At 38.5% G+C, this 24,309-nt stretch overlaps 1 protein-coding gene across 1 annotated transcript in view; it reads right to left on the bottom strand.

Moving 5' to 3' along the window:
• CTNNA2 (catenin alpha 2) overlaps positions 1–24,309 on the bottom strand; it is a 1,091,309-nt gene that overhangs the window by 236,439 nt on the left and 830,561 nt on the right. Inside the window, exon 9 of the mRNA XM_087863625.1 lies at positions 9,884–10,036. Coding sequence (XP_087719751.1) covers positions 9,884–10,036 — 153 coding nt within the window. The remainder of the gene's footprint in view (positions 1–9,883; positions 10,037–24,309) is intronic.

Below are 24,309 nucleotides of genomic sequence, written 5' to 3'. Positions count from 1 at the left end.
ACTAAATATTTACCTGAAGGACTGGACTCTATTCTGTATGTACACCTTGGACAAAAGCCTAGGGGCAGTGCTGCACAGTGGTTAACAGCATGGTCTCTGGAGTCTGGGGTACCTGGACTGGTGTATGAATTCTGCCTCTATCTGTATGACATTGGTCAAGTTATTAAGCTTCTTGAAACCTCAGTTATCTCATCTGTAAAATGGAGTGGAAAAATAGCAGCTTTTTCATTAGGTTGTCGAAAGCATTAAATAAGGTAATGAGAGCTTACAAAGGAAACCCTAGCCCTATATTTAAATAATTATTAAGAGTTTAAGGTGAATGCTTGAACTTTTTGGTAATGCTTTACTGTGTGCTATAGGAAAAATTATATAATATGGCAGAGTTTAGGAATCAGGGAATTTGGAAAGGGATGGAATTAACTATACACTTCTTCGAAGACAGAAAAAAAAAACACTAAGTTTAACATGTGCTTAAGCTGAACAAAATAGCTCTTCATAAAATATTATGATCTGCAGATTTGTTATGGCTCAATTATTTGAGAAATTCCACTAATTCAGTTCAAACATACTAATTGGATTGGGGAGGGCAGCATTGAGAAAAAGATGAGAATACTCAGTTTGTACTTTAAAAAAAACATGGACATCCAGTTCTATCAATGTAGTTTCTGATGCAGCTTTTCTTTATTTTCTTTTTGGTTCACAGTTTGAATGAAGACCCTATACTTTGCAAAGCTCTACCGTATTTATTTAAACCCAAGATATTTGTGTAGGGTTTTCGGGATCACGCCTGTCAAGAAGCTGCAGGCAGAGCCAATCAAGAACCAGTCCGAGAGTGTAGGCTGTGTTTTTTAAGAGTTCCAGGTGATTTCACTGCTGCAGCATGTCCAAAGGTCACCCCAGACTCCTGTGTGTCTCACAGCCTCACACCCAATACATTGGCTCAACCTTGTAAATATAACCCAAATCTAAGCACTTCTGCCCACACCTCCACGGCCTCTCCTCTAGTCAGAGCACCAATCCCTTGCTGGATGATTGGATCCTTTTATCTATTCTCCCTTCTACTTTTGTCACTCTGCTGTATATTTCCCAGATAGGAGCACAATAATTCTCAAAATGGAAGTCAGATCATGTCATACCTTTGTTCAAAGCCTTCAAGAGATTAAAATATCTGAGCAAAGACAGTCTTTACACCCAGCCCTCAATCTCGTCTCTGAAATGTCTCCCTTCCGTCTGAGCTGCAAGCACACTGGTCTCTTTGTTCTTGATCAAACATGCCAAGCACACCGCTGCCTTGGGGGTCTTGGCCCTTTCTGTTCCCACAATCCGGAATGTTCTTCCACTTCCTTCAGGTCCCTGCTCAATAGCCATCTTAGGAGACAAGGCTCTCCTGCCCTCACATGCCCTCCTTCGTCATTCTCTATCCCTCCACTCGGTGTTATTTTGATCTTCGGCACTGAGTTCCACCTTACTTATTGTACATTTATCTCACTTGTTCTCTGTCTTCACCGGAAGAACGTATGCCCCATGAAAGCAGGAAGTTTAGCTGGTTTGTTCACGGTTATACGGCCAGCAACTGTCAACACACGGGGGCCACTCCGTACATTTGTTGCTGAATGAATTTTTCTGAATGAAGTGGAAAGACTGATTGAGAAAAGCAATTTACTCAGGGCTGAAACAGGCAGTCTGCGCTTTCCTGATGATCACATTAGTGATACTAGGATTTGTCCCTTGTTTCAAACCTTCCACTTGCTACAGATACAAGTCTTGCCCTGCAGGGGGTGCTGCCATCAGTTGTAACTAAGAGAATGAAGCGAAGACTTGAGATTCCCTTGTGTAACTCATCACTGTTATGGCCCCAATTGTGTTTTACTGGCCAGAACTCGCTCCCTCTCCCACATCCTCAGTAACCAAGCATCAGGACAACTGCATGCTTGTGAGGTGGTGAGCAGGAGAGAAATGACAGCAGAGTTAGGGGCCTACCTCAGGAGAATCATGACAGAGTCCGTTCATCTCCTCCCAAGCCTGAAAACAGCAAGGCCTTTGTACTCAGTAGAAATGGGAGTTCTCCACATTATTCCTTCTTAGATTTGAAATTCCTCCTTTGTAGTAAATTAGGGAACTAAATAAGCACAATGCCTCTTTAGTAACCCCAGAGGCACCTGTTTAGGGACCTGCAGCCGTGCTATTAAAATATATTACCTCAGGGGCCAAAAAGTTGGCAGTATCCCTGGCTGCATTTATTATTTTATTCATTCTTTAGGCAACATCTGTTTGCTGAATACCTGCTATGTGCTAGCCGCGCAGCCATGTGCTGCAGCGTGGTTAGGAATCAATTAGACATGGCCCCTTCTAAAGGAATTGCTAATCTAGCAGGAGAAATACCATACAGTCGTAGAGCTGGATGTGCGCAGATCAAAAGTAACTAAAGTTCCACAAGAGCGAAAAACACAGGGAACTGATCCCATTTAGGGATATGATGTTCCAGCTGAAAGCTGAAAAATGATTAGAAATGAGGGGAAGAGGAAGAATGGGGGAGGGGGGTCTGTCAGGAAAGAGACAACACAAACCCAGGCCTGGGGAGGAGGGAGCACCGCCCACCTGACAAGTGAAAGATGGCTTGTGTCAGGCTGATACGTTTTGGGGAGCAGGACAGGACAGGAAGACTAGCCTGGAGACTGAAGAAGGGGCCAGATCATGAAAGCCTTGCACAGATCTTTAATAGGTTGGTCTTTTGCCTGAGAATGGGAGGAAGTCTCTGAATGGTCTCAGGCAGGGACACTGAATGACTGATTTACATTTTTAAAAGTTCACCTGGCCGCTTCTGTGTGCAGAAGGGACTGAAGGAGGGTCAGGCAGATGAGAGAGGACTGCGGGAGGACACTGCAGTCCATCAGACAATAGCATGTGTAGCCGGCATACATACTTTTTTGGTGCTTATGGTCGAGATGTAGGAGGAGAAAGAAGAGAGGCACATTGTATAGGAAAGCAATGGAAAGGATAAAACCAGTTTGGAGGTTCTGAAAACAGCTGTATTGATTCTGTATCTCATTTTCCAGATTAGTCTTTATTTCCTTTGCAACAATGCTTCTTTTGCCCTCATTTGCTACTGCTACCCAGACCACATTACTTTGATACTAAGTTGCCATACTTTGCATTCTATTTCTCCAAAGATCTTGGAAAGGAGGTACAACAGGGGTCCTCTGATCAGCTCCACACACCCTCAGAGTCAGCTCTGCCTTGAAGCCCTTAGCCAAACCTCAGAGGGGATGAGTTAGCTGGCTTCTGGAGATGAGGGAAAAGAGCTACATTTAAAAAAATATTCATTTCTACTGGTCATACTTCCTATAGTGGCTGATACTATAGGCCACGAAGCATCACAGCAGACCTGTTAAATTCTCTTAATCAACAAACTCTAGTGTAAGTTCACCTCGTCTTTATGAAATGTTACCAACACTGTGGGAAAGAAAACCGTACAATTTTACTTGTTAAGGCAATCACGAAAAGCTAAATTAATTTTTTTCTGATTCATATTTTGCTAATATTTTATTTGCACTAAAACTGTCCTTGTTACAGATTTTCTAAGGACTACAACATTGTGTTATAGGTTGTGACACCCTCCATTCGTTTCATCACATCAGTCTCTATGAACAGCAAATACTGAACTGGGAGAAACTGGCCCACAGATATGAGAAAAAAAAACATAAAAACTGATGGAAAGTTGAATATAGTATCATGAAAATAACAAAAAAAATGTTGAAGAGCTAAAATTGTCACCATTGATTCATAGATTATCTCATGTATTCATTCATTCTCCATTCAAAATGATCTGATATATAATTCTTACATAATTTTCATTAATGGCAACTCAGAGCTCCATCAGAAGTTCTCCAACAGGGATCCAATGTGCCTTGGGAGGATTGTGAGGTGGGGCTTGGCAGAAGAAGGCACTAAGTGAAGGAACTGCAGGAAGCGGACGAGGCACAAAGATCGTTATTTCAATTCAATAAGAACTGTTCTTATTGATTAACGTATTTCTTTGAAGTACGGAAGCTCAATATTTCCATTGAAAAAGAGATCTCGGACCAAAAATATTAATGAAACAAACAAATAAAAAGTCCCCACAAACCTATCTAAACCAGCTCTCTTGGGGATTTCTACTTCTAGCCCCGAAGGAATAGCCAGTAAGAGACCCACTCTCCTACTAGTACAACTAGAAATGCAGAATAAAAGTCATTTCCTTGAAAGTATGGAACAGCTGCCAAAGGGCTCAAAACCTAGACTAGATCAAAGAAGAAATGCTCATTTAGGGGAGCCCAACTTTGTGCATTTCACTTTTCTTCCCAGGAATTTGCTAATTCTTAGTGTTGAAAGAGAAACTGAGACACCAGATAGAAGGCAGCTGCTAAGAAGAAGAGAATTTAGAGTTTCCAGCAATCTCATAGGGCTGGAGAGGCAAAAACTGGAGTCTGGGACAGCCAAGGAACCAAAGGTCTCATGGAGAAGGGGTGTTAAGGCACTTGATCACGGGATTTTTCTATCAAGGTCTTTTCCATTAAGTTACACATACCAACAAATTAGGCGCATCTGGGTGGCTCAGTTGCTTAAGCGTCTGACTCTTGATTTCAACTCAGATCATGACCTCAGGGTTGTGAAATCCAGCTCTGCATAAGCTCTGAGCTGGACTGCTTACGATTCTCTTTCTCTCTCTGCCCCCCTCCCACTCCCTGTCCCTACCTCCCTGGGTTGGGGGGTTGGCACGGAGAGAGAAGCAAATTAAAAGAATCCAAAAAGCCAAACAAAATTTTCAACCATATCATGATGGTGGGAAAACAAAAACTGGAGAAACTGCTTCATAAATGAGGTAAGATACTTAGTAACAATCCGGTTCTCCAGTTGCACTCCTGGAAGACTATCCCATAGGGCTAAGGTAAAAGAAAGGTAGATTCACCTGTCAAAGACTACAAACTAGCCTCAAGTCATTTCGGTCTTTGGATTGAAATGGTCTATGTCTCTGCTGCCCTTTATTTTTTTAATTTTTATTTAAATTCCAGTTAGTTAACATACAGTGTAATATTAGTTTCAGGTGTATAATTTAGTGATTCAACACCCGATGCTCATCACAACTGCTGCCCTTTAGAGAACAGTGAATCCTTTCTGGAAAGAGAAAACACTATCCAGACCCTATCGTCTGAATGTGGTGTTTGTCCTCCAAAATTCATATATTGAAATCCTAATATCCAATATGATGGTACTAGGAGGTGGAGCCATGGAGGCTCTAAGGTCATAAGGATGGTGCCCTCATGAATGGGATTAATGTTCTCAGAAAAGAGACTCCACAGAGATCCCTTACACCTTCCACTACATAAGGACACAGTGAGAAGGCACCGGCTATCAACCAGGAAGAGAGCCTTCACCCGAATTCACCCATTCTGGTGCCTTGATCTTGGACCTCCCAGCCTCCAGAATGGTAAGAAATAAATTTCCGTTGTTTATAAACTACCCAGTCTGTGGTGTTTTCTTACAGCAGCCCGAACAGACTACAACACAGACCCTTTTTACTTCTCCATACAAATGTTGGCCATTTAATAAAAAATTAGCTGACATATAAAAAGTCCATAATCAAGATAAAAATCAAGTAACAAAAACAGATGCCATAATAAATCTGTCTCCATTTTGGAAGCCTCACAGAGCTCCATAATAGCTTGCTTAAACAAATTCAAATTCAATTAAATGAAACATGGCATATTCCAGTCATCAATCAAATACCAGGGGTGAATCATAATGAAGATTTTTACTCCATTTTGAATGTTTGATAGCAGACAGCTTTTAAGACCCAGGCTTCCCCTCTTTCCATCTTGCCCCACAACTGAGCAAGCAGGTAAGAAAGCCCACGTTTTTTTCCAATACCAGTAGGGAAGTTTGAACCATTCAAATCCCAGCTCCCACATGGAGGTCTCAACTCCAACATGATAAAAACCAAACCTACTTTTTCTTCTTTGTGTTGAAGCTACTATGGACTATCTTGGGTGCCTGCTCTGCTCTTCCTCAAAAGTCCCTTTTTGTGACTAATCAATCTGTTCATACCCAATTCACAGATGTGCTACATCACCAGTCTCAAAATACAAACCATTTTTTGTGTGTGGCTGGGGAAGAGTTGCCCTCTCTGGGGCAACCACAAAATGGAAACAAAATTGACCCAAATATTGGAGTTTTTTGATTTGGACTTTAAAAATAACTATGATTAACATATCTCTTTAAAAGAGAGGACCTAATAATGAATTTACTAGAGAACCAGACTCAATGAAAAAAAAATTAACTAGAGATTAAAAAAATAATTGAATCCAATAGATCAGTTTCAAGCATATTGCACACAGATGGAAGCAGGATGAGTGAGCTGAAAACTAGGTCAATAGAAAATAACCAGATAAAACCATAGCTTAGGGAAAAATTAAGCCTTAAATGCATACATTACTAAATTAAGAAAGGCTAAAAATCAATGATGTGATTATTTATTTTAGAAAGTCAGAAAAACAGTAATATATACCAGAAGAAAGCAGAAAAAGTATAAAGATAACAGCATAAATAGATAAAATAGAGAACAAAGAAAATCTGCAAGCCTTAAAGCTGTGTTATTGAATATATTATTAAATTTATAAATCTCTTGCAAAAGTAATTGAGAAAAAAGAGAGAAGGTACCAGTTAGCACTATAAGGAATAAAAACTTTTTGTTAAATACTAGTGCAGATACAGATTATTTTTAAAAGGAGAATATTACGGATAATTTTATGTCAAACAATTAGAAAATTAAATAAAAATAACAAAATCCCAAAATGCAACTTATGAAAGCTGACCCAAAAAGAAATAGAAAATTTAAATGGTCTTATGTTTAGTAAAAATAATTGAAAATGCAATTTGTAAACCTTTCCTCAAATAAACACCTAGGCTTAGGTTGCTGTTTTGGTGAATTCCTCCAACTATTAAAAAGAAATAATAATAAGTAATGGCAATTTTACCCATTCACTTCCAAAAACTAAAAAGAAATAATAATTTCCTATTCATTTTTTCAGAGAAAGCATAATTTAGATGCCAACACTTCTGAAGGAGATTAAAGGAGACAAAAGACATATACTTGTCTCAAAATGTGCAGAAAAAATTGTTTGAAACAATTCTATACTCTCAGTGAATGAGTAACAAGAGAACTAAATTAAGCAAATAAAAATATCTATAAGAAGCCCGTAACAAACAATAGAATTAATGGTAACATATCAAAATGTTCCCATAGAGATCTAGAAGTAACAAAATCAATTTCCACAATATTGTACTGAAGGTCCTTGCTAGTGTAATAATGAGAGGAAAAAAACAAGGTAAAAGAATTGGAAAAGAACTACAACTGTCATAATTTACAGACAGCATGATTGTATATACTGAACAGCCAAAAGTAAACAGTCAAACTCCTGGAATTAGTAGGTGAATTATCAAGGTCAATGGACATAAAATCAGTATATTAACCAAATATTTCACATTACAGACACAAACACTAAGGCCCAGAAAGATGCCCACTTCTATACAAATACTTTCAAAATGGTGACTCTCAGCCCAGTGCTCCACCTTTTTTTTACATGTATGCATCAGTAGTCTAGCACTTGTTTGAAGGACATAAGCTACAGAAATTTTTTGATTCCAGTCCTCTCCAATCAAACAGAGGCCAATTCCACATCTCAGTCCCTATATCTCCTAGGCACCAAGATATTCCAAAATGCTGCTGGCTGCAGTGGCCACCCAGGGGTAATGAAGGGAGTAACTGAGGGAAGCAAAACAATGATTTTCTGAAACATGGAGTTCTGACTGACCTGAGCTTCTGCTTCTGCCACAAGTTTAGGGTCAAGATCATTCACAGTGACTGGATACCCCCACAGTGAATCCTATAGATGGGATGAGGGGATATGGTAAATGGGTCCAGGGTCTATCACAGGAGAAGGGAGAATGAGTAGACATGAGGGCTATTTGGACTCACATTTACACAGGGCATCAAGTTTGAACCATAACTATTATCTCAAATGAGGTTAGGTACAGGATTACAGAATGACACAAACAAGACTAGAAGTAGGGTATGTTTATCACGGAACTTTAAACACATGTCCCTTTTTCTGTTCACCATGCCTACAACACACCATTAATTAATGTTTTTTTTATAAATTCTGGAATTATCTTATAAACATTGAAGTTACATAAATGCCATGATCTATCTCAATGTTAATACTACTATTTTGTTACATATGAATATTTAAAACTTTTGTAGCATTCATTCAGCATTATTTCTTTTCTTCTTCCTTCTCCCCTTCCCCTTCCAACCTTACCCCTCCCCTTTTTATACCTTCTCTTTCTCAAAACAAGGAAGTAGCCAGGGCTTCCAAGATCAATCTTGGGAAGACTCTGGATTCCTCAATGGCCAAGTGAACTAGAACATGTAGGTGGAATGTGAGGAGTGATGCAGGGCTTGCCATGTAGGTGGAGACAGAGCAAGAGACTGCCTTTAAGTAGGTTTTAAGAGACTGTCTTAATTAAGTAGGTCTATTTTTAGCTCCAGACTGGTGTTGCCTCAAGACATTGGGGTTATGAAGGGAAGTTCAAAGGTTCCATTACTGTGGCCTAGGGTTCTGCACACTCAACTGGATGACTGCTGTCATTAGTAACAATGGCTCAGCCTGTGTCCTAGAGGACCAGGGGTTCCCCCTGGGCTTGATGGAGGACTTCCTGCTGGCCTGGTGTTTTTAGCCCCAGAGGCAACAACAGTGTTGGAGTAGCCAAAGAGCAAGCTAAGTCCGTGCTTAGGTCTCAGTTAAATCGCAACACAGCCCTATCACTCACTCCAAGAAAATGGAGAGGATTTCACATTTGATGAACTTATTCAGCGTTTAATTTTGCTATCTGAAGAAAACGAGAAATAATCTATTTTACTCTTAGCTGCATTTAAGTTGCCTGTCATTTTGAGTAATTTCTTTCATCCTAAATTAAAGTGGGGATATACCAGAGTTTTGTTGTTGTGTTTAAAGCACTCAGAGCCTAGCCCTGGTAACTACTCCCTAAATTTGCCAGGATCTTTTCCCCTTCTAGACTCTTTTCCTCTGGCACACACACAAACACTTCCTATTTAACATCTCTAAGTTTCTGTTCAGTCCCACATCACTAAATCCAACCTTTGCCAAGCTGTTGGTTTTCAGCTCCTAGCTTATAAGCAGCTTGGTTACCATTTCACTTTTATTTTCTTTGCCTTAAATAAATATTTTTTCAATATTACATAGCACAATTCTGCATTTATAAAACAACTCCCACAGGTTTCCCTAACGCATAGAATATATTTAGGACTCTGAACTTGGACTGATCCTATTGTCCGAAAATCCTTCACCAGGAATCCCAGTATCTCTTTGGGAAAAGTGAGATGCTTTTTTCACTAATTCATAATGTGGCCAGCTAATCTAGGTTCGGGGGAATGGAGTGGAGAGGGGGATAAGGAAGAAGAAAAGGGAAGAGTGTTTAAACCTCCATTTAGCAATTTTAATTCTATTCCCTCAAATCAAAGCTGGCATTTAGCACTTTGGAGCATCCCTTCTACCTCTCCTTTCTCAGCCTCTACCTATTGTCCAGGAAAATAACCACACATGTTCCAGAACACGTTTAGAATTGTGGGATAGAGAAAGGAGAGAATACTAATAACCTGCCTCCTCTGCAAGTGATAGAAGCATCAGCAGGTAAAAGAAAGATAGGTTCCAAGACTTTATCTCTTCAGGAAAACCAGAGAACATTATCTACTGAAATTCCAAGAGCCATATGTGGAGATTAAACCCAACAATAAATTCTACTCTTCAGGCTTCTCCTGACTTACCTCCACCAGCTTGTTGGCATGCTCACGGAAAACCTGGGCATATTCCTTCACTTCCTTTTCATTCCCACTCTTTGCAGCCTCAATGAGAACTAGCAAAGGGACATTGGTTTCCAAGAAAGAATCAGATATATGATCCATCACTGCTTTCCGAAGCTGCAATAAAAACAAAAACAAAACACACACAATTAAGGAAGAGAAGAATGGTATATTTATGACTCTATTACTCATTTAGCAATATGGATTAAATTACTGCCTGGGAATAAAAAATTTTTCTAAACTATGCCCAGTTCTCATTATCCATGGAAATAATGTTTCAACTCTTTAATTTTCCCAGTGCTTATCATATCAAGGGAAAACAAAGAGAGATGACTGATAGATGCTTCTGAATTAACTGTATTATATGCCAATTTCAAAGTTACATATATGCCCTCTAGCTTAATACATTATAGGCCCTCTCCTATCAAAAGTCTATTTTTCCTCCTTCATTGGCTCAAATGTCCCCCTTCAGGAAGTTTTGAATCACAATACAGCTCAAGGATGCAGGACTCAGTTCAAGGTTCTTTAGAAAAAGGAGAAATCTAGGCATCAACCAGCAAGTACGGAGAGCTTTAGATGAAGAGATGGGCCTTGAAGTCACCCCTAAAACCTCACCTTTTTGCAATAGCCTGCCCTTTCTACACCCACTGTTTGAGTTTGATGGAGGTAGAAACATGAAACCTCTCATAATCTCAAAGTGCTATGATGATATGCTTGCAGTGCTCCAGAAAGAAGTACTTAGAATTAGTCTTTAAGGTAAGTAAAAATAAACATACCCAAACATCTAACAATGCATAATTACACATCACTTCCACATTGTTAAAATGGGAAGCAGGGAAACAGCTGCATGAAGAAAAAATGAAACTGTACCTGGAAAATCACCTCAGGGCTGCTTCACTCATAATTGTTAGGATGTATACAGGGAGAAAACACCCAAATAAATGCAAGAGAAGATGGTAAATACTGTGTATGTTTTCCAAACAAGTATACCTGATAATCAGAAGTATGCAGGCAAATCTTTTGGTAGGGTGATACATACATATCTATTATTGGTCAGAAGAAGGAAAACTTAGAACAAATCTCAGTTCCTTTTTGTGTTAATTACCATAAGGCATGGATGTGTATATATGTAACTTAGTTTGGTTTACCTCTGAATTGGGCTTGATATTTCACGAGATCAAATAGATAAAGCCTATGCAAAGTTAGCATTAATCAGCTACTTATTCGGCAGGGTGTGTTAAACTACAGCTCGGGAATAATGTGGGCTATTGGCGAGCTCATCTATTTCAAATACACACAATGCACCAGATACCCATGTAAGATCTTTACATATGATTATCATTTAACCCCCAAAACAACATCATAAAATAGGCACAATTCTTATGCCAGTTTTTCAAATAAAGAAAATGGGACTGAGAAATGTTAAATAACTTGTCTGCAATCATAAGGTAGCAAGTGGCAGTGCCCATGGTAAGAAGGTCTGAAGGGGACAGTGTGTAAACACTTGAAAGTGATCTGCCATGGCTGTCTCCCAGGACAGAGTCCCACATGAAGGAGAAACTATTGGGAATATAATCCAAATTGAATTTGACAAGGACAATAGGGGTAAAAGAAAAAGAAGGCCCAGATGAAGTGGGGGAGATGAGCAGAGAGCCAGGCTATCTCACCAATCAAGCCACCATATTTCTTAACATCACACAAAATAACAGAAGTGAGAGCTCTGTGAAGCTAGAATAGCTGAGTGCATCAAGCCTCTTTCTAAACTTTCAAGGAGAGTGAGTTCACATAAAAATGAGCAACTTAAAATTATCACGGTCAAAACTCATATAAAGTTATTACAAGAAAAATGAGAATAAGGAATATAGTATCAACCCTACACACACTGAAATCATGCCAGAAACATATACCTATAAAACAGATTAAAATTGTAAACTACTATCTCAAATAAATTAAAATACACTAAAAATGATATAAGATATGAAAAAAGACATAAATTAGAAAAAGAAAAGATTATAGAATGAGGTCATGAAACTTTTTTTTAAAGACTTTATTTATTCATATGAGATTGAGAGAGAGAAAGAGTAAGCATGAGTGGGTGAGGAGGATGGGACAGAGGGAAAGAGTAGACACCCCACTGAGCAGGAACCCTGACCTGGGGCTGGATCTCAGGACCCCTAGATCATGACCTGAGCCGAAGTCAGACGCTTAACCAACTGAGCAACCCAGGTGCCCCTAGATCATGAAACTTAAGAAAGAGTTATAAATAAAAGTAAAATCCTTCAAGAAAAAAGACTAAAGAATGAATAAACACAATAGCAAATGCCTTAAGAGAAGAAGAAAGAGAAAAGAAGGAAAACATTTTAAAATCCAAAAGAGGTGTGTCTGGGTGGCGCTGTCAGTTAGGCATCAGACTCCTCCTTTCTGCTCAGGTCCTGGGCTCAGGTTGTGATCTCCCGGTCATGAGACCCAGCTCTGAGTCAGACTCCACTTGAGTTTCTCTCTCCCTCCCTCTCTGCCCCGCCCCTGCTCTCTCTCTCTCTCTCTCTCTCTCTCTCTCTCTATCTCTAAAATAAATAAATAAATAAATAAATAAATAAATAAATAAATAAATAAATAAATAAATATTTAAAATAAATAAAATCCAAAAGAAATTCTTTAAAAGATTTTTAAAAATTTGAGAATAAGTGACAAATATTGAAGATAGATTAAAAAAAAAACTAATATATGGGTACCAGAGGTCCCTAAAGAAGAAAATCAAAACAAGAAAACAGGAAAGATACTAAGAACTATAACTCATAAAAACTTTCATATACATATAAACTACATTCTGAAAGGACATATCATGTACCTGAAAAGACTGATGCATAATGTCAAGCAAAATAACTGGATTCCATAAAATAAACAGGAGAGGAAATTCTTGTGCATTTAGGCAAATAGAACACATGACTTATAAAGGAAAGAAAATTAGATGATCTTCAGGTTTTTCAATAGCAAAGCTTTATGCCAGAAGAAAATGAAATACTATAATTTAAGATACTCAAGGAAAGAAAATGTGAGCTAAGAATTTTATAGCCAGCAAAACTGACTTTGAAGAATAGAAGGCACAGACAAAATTTGATCAATGTGCAAGAACTCAGAAAATATTGTTCCCATGAGACTTTGTCAGGGAATCTCTTGAGAAGGAACTTTAACAATCAAAATAACTCAAAAAATATCAATATGAAACTGACAGTGAGCAGTCAGTGATGGCTGAATGAGAGAGATTATCATATGAAGTAGTTACATGCTCTGGCAGTGAAGACATAATACAACACTGTAAAAATGAGAAAAAAAAGGGAAGATGATATACAAAAATATTTTAAACGTTTTATGTAATTTTAATTATAGTGGTAATATAAATATTATTGTTCCTACACTATTATATTGAAAGGTAGAATAAAGCAAATGATTAGTCATGAGAATTTATCTCTTATCTCCTTTGTCCTTGTTAATAAGGAGTATTGGTGTAGAAGAAAGAAGATAAATACAGAAGAGGTTTAGGAAAAACCCTATAATCCTAGATCTGAAGAAGAAATATCAATATGAACGCAAGATTTTAAACTAAACACACACTATTTCCCAGTTCTGTCCAATGAAAAGGCCTAAAAACAATGGCCAGCCCAGTAACAATGGACATTTTGAAATACAGTTTTCCACTAAAACAGACCAGGGCTTCTTGGAGAAATGGTTAGTAGTTTGAGGCTGAAATACAGCAAGAGGCCTGAAATATCCTGTTATGCCAAATAGCAAAGAGCTATTAAAGATTACTAGGATCATGTAAAAATAACTCAGGAGCCACCCACTTGGCCAAAGATTAGAAAATTTGAACTTCACAAAAAATTAAAAATCCAGTGGACTGAAACCCATCAAGTATATTTAAATATATGAGTTTATAATGACTAAAAAAAAAAAAGAAAGAAAAATTATCTGGTCACCTTTAGAGGATGACAAGGAACCAAATTCATTTCTCTTGAAAGAATCAAGACTGTATCTTGCCTTTCCTATATACACTGAAATTCTTTAAGAAGAAACTGCTTATAAACTTCTTCCACTTAAATGAAAACAAAATGATAGAAAACCACCATTTTGCAACTTTTAATGAATAAAAAAAATCTAGGCAATGAATACCAGTGGTTGAAAATGTTACACACACACAAAAGACACCCAGACACTATGCACCTTCTGAAGAAATGGCACAATCCCAACTACCGTGTTGCCAAAGGGATCAAACCTGAAATGGGTAGAGGCTCTGGATCCCCCTAGTAATTTCTAGAAAATACAGAACAGCATATGAAACTGCACCACAGGTATCTTACAGTACAAGCCATCCGGGTTCTTCAACAGATGCATTATAAACAAAAGAAAGGGATGAAAGGCGATGCAATAGATGAAGAGACTAAAGAGATATATCCCCAAATGTGGGAAAAACTAAACTGTATCATCTGATGATATGCATAAGGTGATTAAACCGCAAAGAAATATAAGGAAGTCAACACTCCAAAAGTCAGGATAATAGCTTACTTTTGGAGGGAGACAGGAGGCATAGAAAGGAGTTTTAAGGAGGCTGGCAGAATTCTACTTCTTGACCTGAGTAGTGGTCGTAAGAGTGTTTGCATAATAATAATTTAATAAATTATATATTCGTAGTGTGTGGATTTCTATATCTCTGTCTTATTTTATAACAAAAAACTTAAGAAAAAAAGAGAAACAAACATTTCTAACGTATACTCCTTCATGTTCTTTTCCATTTCTATCAGATGTGACACCCAAGGTGGCCTGGAAAGCCATAACTGAAGAAGATGGACAATCCCCCCTCCAACAATCAATCTGACCCCCTGAATGCATGAAGGACAGTTTCCCACTGTCCTGTCACTGGCCCAGTATTGTTACGTGATCAAGAATCCAATTCTATTGCGGTCGAGCCTTTGCACATTTTGAAGTTTATTAGTTTGTCTGCCCTAACTTAACTAGAACACATTTTAAAAGATTTCCCTTTTTTTTCCCCCTTTTCTTCTTTCCTGCCCACTCTGCCTTCTTTAAGGCTGCCTTTCCTTCCTCAGATCCTTCCTACTTAAAGGGTGAACCACAGGCCCGCATAACTGCCAATTCCTGGGAGAAATGCAAACCTCACGCCCCATCCCAGACATGCATTTCAATCCGAATCTGCATTTTAATAAGATGCGTAGGTGACTGCACAATAAAGTTTGAGGAGCACTGCCTTAGAAGACCTATTGCATCAGTCAAGTTCTTAGTTGCAAACATTAGAAACTAATTCTGGCAGATTTTAGTGGAAAGCCTATTCTGCCAGTTCAAAGAAGGGACAGAATTCAGAAATGTTAGAACACCTTGTGCTTTTGTGACATTAGCTTTTGATTCAAAGTCTTAGGCAAATGCACTTGATTTTTATCTGGGTGAAAGAGAGACTCAAATCCTGGATCATGTGCCAACAATGCCAGTTGCAAGGGTGAAGAAAGAAGGTATTGGGGGAAAGCATTTGTGAAAACAAATACACTGGCCATTCGACTTCTTATACCAAAATTCATATAATGAGGAGTTCCCCAAACACAGGAAGGGAATTCAGAGGCTGACTCAAAAACAAAAGGATGGCCACTAAAGAATAGATCTGGTAGAAAAATGATTCAGTTACTCAAGCACAGGCAGAAGGTGGACAAAATAGATACTGGAAATAATTAAAGATGAAGCATTGTTTATAAGGAACGAGATCAGAAATTATGAACTAGGACAGGAATGGAAAGTAAGCTACATTTCCCTTCTATGCCTACGCCAGACATGATTAATCAATCACAGCATTCTTTTATGCTGAGCTCAAATACTATTTCACAATCCTTCTCTGCACAGGTAGCTAATACTAATCAATCCTATTTTTCCTGCAATGTGAAAGCTTTCCTTGTTGAAACTTCCCTGAGAGTTAAGTCTTTTTGCATTCCAGTCTTTAGGCAGACTCATCTGCGTATGTCTGAGCAATCCACTGCCATCCTGACTTTTAGAAATAAAAGTTAACACCCAAGTGTCTAGGCTGGGCTGATGACATTTAACAAATGTCTGACTGTTTAACATCTGTCTTGTCATTTACACAGATGTTTAGAAAAATTCTTTTAACTGTATTAACTTCTTTACTAGAATTTCGTAAGCCATACCAACCAAGGTCAAATTTGGGGTAGAGGGTGGTTTTAAATGGGCTCAAAACTTTGAAACCTTAAATCTTTCCATGGATGTGGCTACTTCAGTGCTCTTCACAATTACTGACATATTTTACCATATTTCCTCAAGCTTTGGGGTGTATTGTTATTAAAAATGAAAAATCAAAGCAACAAAGTGTCTGGGCCAGGAGCCATCCAGCCTAGGGGGCTTGAGAAAAATTGAGCCTCATTAAGTCAGGCAAATTTTAGCCAGGCTGAAGGTCAATTAAGGTAATCAGTCAGTGCAATAATCCGCAGAAAGCCGCTTTACTAAGCTAAGGTGCCATCCGTGCACACAGTCCGCTGGTAATGATGCCACTGTTCATTGTTTGGGCTGAGGGAGGGGGCAGATAGAACAGAAGAGGCATATCTATGATGCTGTGGAAGAGCACTCAGAGAATAATCACTGGTTTCTGTTATAAGAGAAACACAAAATTCTTTGGTCATTCTATTCATTATCCTGATGGCACTATCTTCTATGAAGCAAAATCATTTTAATTGGGATACTAGCTTCTTTACTTAATGGAACCAATTACTTCTAAAAAGAAAAAAACAAAACAGTTATCAGGCTTCATGCTTTTCTCCATGCCCCCCTCTCCCATTCGGGCTCTAGGGGATTAATTCAAAATGCAGCTGTCATCATCAGCAATACCTGTGTGTGTGGCCCCAATGGCAAACGTGATGGTTTAGTTTAGCCTGATAAACAGTCCTTGCCCTCTAGATTTTTCCTCTAGAAGTGCTAATACAGCCAGGATAAAAGTTGGAACATGACTTGATGGAATAAGAAGCACTGAGGCCAACTTATAAAATTGTAGTGGATTTGTTGTATTGATGACCCCAGTTCTTCACTTCTCCTCATATGCATGCCCATTGTCCCATATAACTCTGCAGTGCCCGCCCTCTCTGGCTCTGGGCTGGGCCATGTGACATGCTTAGGGCCACCACATGCTGGTCATCATGATGCATACAGGGGGCTGAAAAGCCCATTCACCAAGGGGCTTGCTTGGTCTTGTTCGCTGCCATGTCCTTGAGAAGGACATGCCCAGGCTAGACACCTGTCTCCCAAGAAAGAAAACAAAAGTGTTGACTTGAACTGAGTCACCTCGGTCATCCCCGTGAAGGCCATCTTACGTCAGTCAAGAGCAACTGAGCCCAGACACATGAGAGGGCCCAACCAAGGTGACCATCCCAGACTAGTGAGAAACAAATGTTATTGTTGTGTGCCACTGAAATATTACACGGCACTATCGTGACAATAGATAACTGATAAAACAATATACATGTTTAATTAGAATACGTTTTTGTGGTCACTTAATCATCTTTTTGGTCAGACATCATCAAAATACATTTCTGATCAATCAGTTAACCAGTTTGGTGTCATTCTAATTCAGTTATTTTACCAAAATCACTGGATTAACATTAGTCTGCTCTACATGTTCCATTATACAGCCATGGGCCATGTTTAAAATAGCACAGCTGCAATTTCTTATTTGTATAGATTTAACAAATTCCTTAATCCAAAAGTTGTACTTAAGAGAAAAGTCATAGGAACTGAAATAAGGAAGGGTTGGTCGGGGCTCATCCTGAAGAATAGTAGCAGGCACTTGGCTCCTTCTTTTGGTTCCATTTTCTGCCCAGGACACACAGGACTGTGTCAGGGTCCGCTTCTCCCGCCATGTTAGGCAAGGGCAATTGCTTTCATTGGAAGAAGCAGTGAAATGTTGCTTTAGGATCCAAGGGAGTGCTGGGATTATTGTGGATCTTCAGGGGGCCTCAAGCCAGCGTGTACACGACTTGCCTTGGGGCTGGTAAAAATGTTGGGGGAACATGGAGCCCGCAGTTGCTGAGTGGTACAAGGAAGCAAAGGAGAGGCTGGCAGAATGGAGGGTGTACAGAGAAGGCAGAAGTAAACTGCAGCAGTGAGGCCTGGAGGAAAGGTGGTGAGGAGAAGAGCAGTAAAGGATTGGGGAAAATTAATATTTCATATTAACAAACTTTATTTAATGCTTACTTTGTGCTAGACACTGTTCTGAATGCTTAGAATAACTTGTTTATTTCTCTGAAAAGAGCTGGCAACGATTTTCTCCATTTTACAGGTGAGGAAATTGAGGCAATAGAATTCAGTCACTTGCCCACATTCACACGGCCAATAAATAGTGGCAGTGGCAGAATTTGAACCTAGGCTGGCCCCAGAATCTATGCTCTAAATTAATACACCCAGTGTGTGTCTACATTGTGCCAGCTTTGGATACATTATTAACCAAAAGCAATGGTATATATGAGAGTGGTGCAAAAAATCGCAGGCACATATGTGATCCAGCTTCCTGATTAATGAAGGAAGTGCATAAAGAATTCTGGAAGCCTTCCCCAACATAATAAGAGCACAAAGAAGAAAACCACAGTGGAGAGAAGGAAAGGACAGACCCAGTGGCAGATGGACACCACAAGAGGGAATCAGTGGTCCCTCCAGAGGCAGATGTGATGTTGAGTCCTAACGAATCCCCACTCCAGGAGCTGAAAGGGACCTGCTGGATACTCACTATGAGACTCTGTGACTTCCTGGGGCTTTAGGAGTCTGTAAAAAAAAAAAAAAAATGGAGGACTCATGGTTCAAGATATATCTACCGCAAAAACATATTGATGGGTTATACTTCCTCTTATGTAGCTATCTTAACATAACTTACTTGCCAAACTGTTTTAAAACGGTAAATTGTAAGATTCTCATCAAAGGCTCAAGCCAAGGGAAGCAAGACTCCTCCCAGAAATGACTGGGATCCACTTTGCATGCTTGGAGATGGTAATCATGGTACGTATGAACATCTATAAGAAAGGTGGCATCAGAGGTTAGCGGAGATCTGCCTTATTACTGAGAGATTGCTGAGATCTTCAGATGAAATTTAGTACTGTAACAATCTAGCGTTCTACTCTTTATTCTCATTCTTAAGAGTTTTAGAATTAAACCCTATTTATGCCAAATCTATCTATTGCATAGTCCATAAGCAAAGGGACACCCAAAATTGGGAGCCCTCAGCAGCCAAGACCAGGGGCACCTTGAGCTTGGTATCACACGGCAAATGCAGGGACTCATAAATACTGCCTTCATTAGCTCATGGGCCCTGTGATTTGTGTCCCTGATGAACAGGGCACATTTTTTGACCCCTCCAGTAAACAGGCAATGTAATTCCTCTGTAAATTGACTATTAGAATGGTTTAAATGCCCTTGCCTACAAGCTGAAAGGCATAGTTAACACTTTTTACATAAGCTAGAAGACCAAAATTTAGCTATCAATCAACCGGGGCAGAAAGGAATGACTTGACAAAATCATTTGTTAAGTCTGACAGGAGTCAAGAACACAAGGCTTTCTTCCAACTGCTTAAATGTATGTGTGACAAGGGAATATTAATTGCATAAGACAAGACATTTAAAGGTATTAGCTCAGCACTACCAGTCTATTTTACCCAATTAAGGCTATTCATCAATGTAAATAACTGCATTTTCCTCAGCAAACCAAAAGAACGCAGTCGATGGGTGGTACCTGACCTAACAGTCCACTTCCTTATTTCACAGGAGGGTACGGTGATGAAAGGGTAGACACAGTTTAACTCACAAACTTAAAAAGAAAAATAGACTGTCTCAAATGACCAGAAATTGTCTGCCTACAGGGTGGGACATGAGGAGTGTATGATGTATATTGAGCCACCTTCAAATAGATACTGCAAAGTGTTTTGCACAAAGTCTAAAAACCCACAACCATTTGATGAATATGAAACAGTTCCCTGAAAAAGACAGAACAAGAAAAAATGGCTCTCCCCAGCCAACTAGAATCATAGAAGCTTAAACTTAGATGAGACTTTGAAGACTACATGTCCAACTTTAATCTCCAATGACAGGATATCTCTGTGATTCTTTTTAATGGATACATGTTAAATCTTTTTTTCAGCTTTATTGAGGTATAACTGACAAATACAATTGTAAGAAAGTGTACAGCATGGTGATTTGATATACATATGCATAGTGAAAGGACTCTCTCCCATCTAGTTTATTAACTAAATCCCACCCATTACAGTGCTTTCTTTTTTTTTTTTGGTGAGAACATTTAAGTTCTACTCTCTTAGCAAATTTCAATTTTACAATACAGTGTTATCCACTATAGTCATGTTTAACATTAGATCCTTAGACCTTATTCATCTTATAGTGAAAGTTTGTACACTTTTTCACCAATCGTTCCCTATATCCCCCAACCCCCAGCCCCTTGCAACCACTTTTCTATTTTGTTTTTATGAGTTTCTTTTTTTTTAAGATTCCACATATAATTGATAACATGAAGTATTTGTCTTTCTCTGTTCAGCTTACTTCACTTAGTATAGTGCCCTCAAAGTCCAAATGGCAGGATTTCCTTTTTTCTCATGTCTGAATAATATTTCATCATATATGAAATTTTATATATATACATATATATGTATATATATATGTATATATCAACTAATTCATCAGTTGATAAACACTTAGGTTGTTTCCACATCTTGGCTACTATGAATAATGCTGCAATGAACATGGGAGTGCAGATATCTCCCATGAACAATGTGGGGAGTTAGCGGTGCCAACACTCCACACAGTCAAAAATCCACATATAACTTATCAATGGAATATTATTCAGCCATAAAAAAGAATGAAATCTTGCCATTTGCAATGACATGGATGGAGCGAGAGGGTATTATGCTAAGTGAAATAAGACAGCCACAGAAGGATAAATACCATATGATTTCACTCATAAGTGGAATTTAAGAAACAAAACAAACAAGCAAAGAGAAAAAGAGAGAGAGAGGCAAACCAAGAAACAGACTCTTAACTACAGAGAATAAACATGGTTACCAGAAGAAAGGAGTGTGGGGGGAAGGGTGAAATAGGTGATGGAGATTAAGGAGTGCACTTGTCGTGATGAGCATGGGTGATGTATGGAAGTGTTGAATGACTATATTGTACACGTGAAACTAATATAACACTGTACGTTAACTAATTAGAATTAAAACAAAAACTTTAAAAAAATCTAGTATAATTTTTGACTCCCACAAAACTTAATCACTAATAACCTACTATACCTGGGAGCCTTTAATACAACAGTTGATTAACACATATTTTGTACATTATATGCATTATATTCTGTATTTTCACAATCAAGTAAGGTAAAAAAAAAGAAAATGTTATTAAGAAAAAAGACTGGTATCCAAGATCTACAAAGAACTTCTCAAACTCAATACACGAGAAACAAATAAACAAATCATAAAATGGGCAGAAGATACGAACAGACACTTTTCTAATGAAGACATACAAATGACTAACAGACACATGAAAAAATTGTTCAAAATCATTAGCCATCAGGGAAATTCAAATCAAAACCACACTAAGATACCACCTTACGCCAGTTAGAATGGCAAAAATTGACAAGGCAAGAAACAACAATTGTTGGAGAGGATATGGAGAAAGGGAATCCCTCCTACATTGTTGATGGGAATGCAAGTTGGTACAGCCACTCTGGAAAACAATGTGGAGGTCCCTTAAAAAGTTAAAAATTGAGCTACCCTATGACCCAGCCATTGCACTACTGGGTATTTACCCCAAAGATACAGACATAGTGAAGAGGAAGGCCATATGCACCCCAATGTTCATAGCAGCTTTGTCCACAATAGCTAAATCGTGGAAGGAGCCGAGATGCCCTTCAACAGATGACTGGATTAAGAAGTTGTGGTCCATATATACAATGGAATATTACTCAGCTATCAAAAAGAACGAGTTCTCAACATTTGCTGCAACATGGACGGCACTGGAGGAGATAATGCTAAGTGAAATAAGTCAAGCAGAGCAAGATAATTATCATATGGTTTCTCTCATCTATGGAACATAAGAACTAGGAAGATCGGTAGGAGAAGAAAGGGATAAAGAAAGGGGGGGTAGTCAGAAGGGGGAATGAAGCATGAGAGACTATAGACTCTGAGAAACAAACTGAGGGCTTCAGAGGGGGGGGGAATGGGATAGGCTGGTGATGGGTAGTAAGGAGGGCACATATTGCATGGTGCACTGGGTGTTATACGCAACTAATGAATCATCGAACTTTACATCAAAAACCAGGGATGTACTGTATGGTGACTAACATAATATAATAAAAAAATATTTAAAAAAACAAAAACAAAAACAAAAAACATAAGGACGAGAAAATACATTTTCAGTATGGTGCTGTACTGTATTATTTAAAAAAATTCACATATAAGTAGACCTGTACAGTTCAAACCCATGTTGGTCAAGGGTCAATAATGTCCGGAAGTGAAATTGCTAGATCATATCGCGATTCTGTCTTTAATTTTTTGAGGAAGCTCCAAACTGTTTTCCGAAGTGGGCACACTAATTTTATATTCCCACCAACAGCGTACAAGGGTTCCTTTTTCTCCCTATACTCACCAGCATTTGCCATCTCTTATCTTATTGATGATAGCCATCCTAACAGGTGTGAAGTTGTATCTTACTGTGGCTTTCGTTTGCATTTCCCTGGTGATTAGTGATGTTGAGCACGTTTTCATGTACTTGTTTGTCATTTGCATGTTTTCTTTTGAAAAATGACTATTCAGGTCCTCTGCCCATTTAAACAAAGTTTTGTATATGTGCTATTGAGTTGTATGCATTCTTTATATATTTTGGCTATTAACCCATTATCAGATATATGATTCGCAAATATTTTCTCCCAGTCAGTAGATTGCCTTTTCATTTCGTTGATGGTTTCCCTTGCTGTGTAGAAGCTTTTTAGTTTGATGTAGCCCCACTTTTTTTATTTTTGCTTTTGCTGTCTTTGTTCGTGGTGTCTTATCTAAGGAATCATTGCCAAGACTGATTTCAGAGCTTACCCCCTTTTTTCTTCTAGAAGTTTAATGAATTCAGATCTCATGTTCAAGTCTTTACTTCATTTTGAGTTGTTTGTTGTAGAGGTGTAAGATAGGAGGCTAGTTTCATTTCTTCTGCATGTGGCTGTCCACTTTTCCTAACACTGAAAACTATCCTTTATTGAAGATGCTATCCTTTCCTATTGCGTATTGTTGGCTCTAAATGCTTATTTTTGAAAAACTAATAAAAATGACTTAATTATTTGTCTTCAATTGTGCATTTCAAATCTCATGTTATACGCAACTCAAAAGGAGTAAGACAATTTCTGATCTCAAGGAAGGAAGAAAATGGATCCATAAAGAAAAATCTACATAAATGTTACACTATTATTAAAGATATTTAAATGTTATGCCAAAGGGGGGGAAATGAGAATAAATTCACAAAAATATAATGGGGTAGATAGTAATACAATTAGCTCTAGGAGGCAGAAATGCTACTATAAGAGTAATAAGTTCACAGAAAGGAAAAACATGCTTTATCTCTTTCTTACTTTATTCCACTCTCTCTACTCAGTGATTGATGTTAACTCATCCATTCCTGCTCCTAGCATTGGAGGAGCTCCTGGTTTACCAAGCACGATGTATGACCGGGGACCCAGAGAAAAATAAGAAAAGCCACCTACTCTCACTACTGAAAACTTCTCTACTGTCTCAATTCCCATTGACTAATAAAGCTACAATGATCAACTTGACCATATATATACTTGACTGGCCTCATAAATGATGCTGCTTAGGGGTAAGCATGAGTTCTTTTGATTAAATGTGTTGGAGGCTGGCCTAAGAAACACTTTTTGAAGGTCCAAATTTGTTACATTTCCTTCACATCATATTAAGATTTTTTTTCTCTCAGGTTTCTCTCCAATTTTTTTTTCTCTCGGGATTTCTCCACACCTCCAACATGACAGACATACTTTCAAATACCCAGTTTGTTAGCCCAGGAGATTTGGCATTTGTCAAAAGGGTGGAATTTTAGGTAACACAGGTAAAGGTGGAAAAGACATTTCTGGTATAACTATTTTGCTCAGATCCCTTAGCCCACACTAAAAAGCAGAATGATTCTCCTGTATATTTGGAAGTCTACTCAGTTTCTGGGTGCTCATTACCTTTAATAATAATCTTGTGCATGTTTGTTTTTATAGTTTGCTGAGAACTTTTCTAGACATTATTTCATTTGCGCTTCCTTACAATGTCATGGTGAGGGTGAGAGGTATGGTTTGCAGG

This window comes from Ursus americanus, chromosome 7 (genome assembly GCF_024610735.1).
Source record: "Ursus americanus isolate L20-20 chromosome 7, mUrsAme1.1.p, whole genome shotgun sequence".
Taxonomy (NCBI): Eukaryota; Metazoa; Chordata; class Mammalia; order Carnivora; family Ursidae; genus Ursus; species Ursus americanus.
Note: the sequence above shows the minus strand (reverse complement) of the source record. Positions and strands in the feature narration are given on the sequence as shown.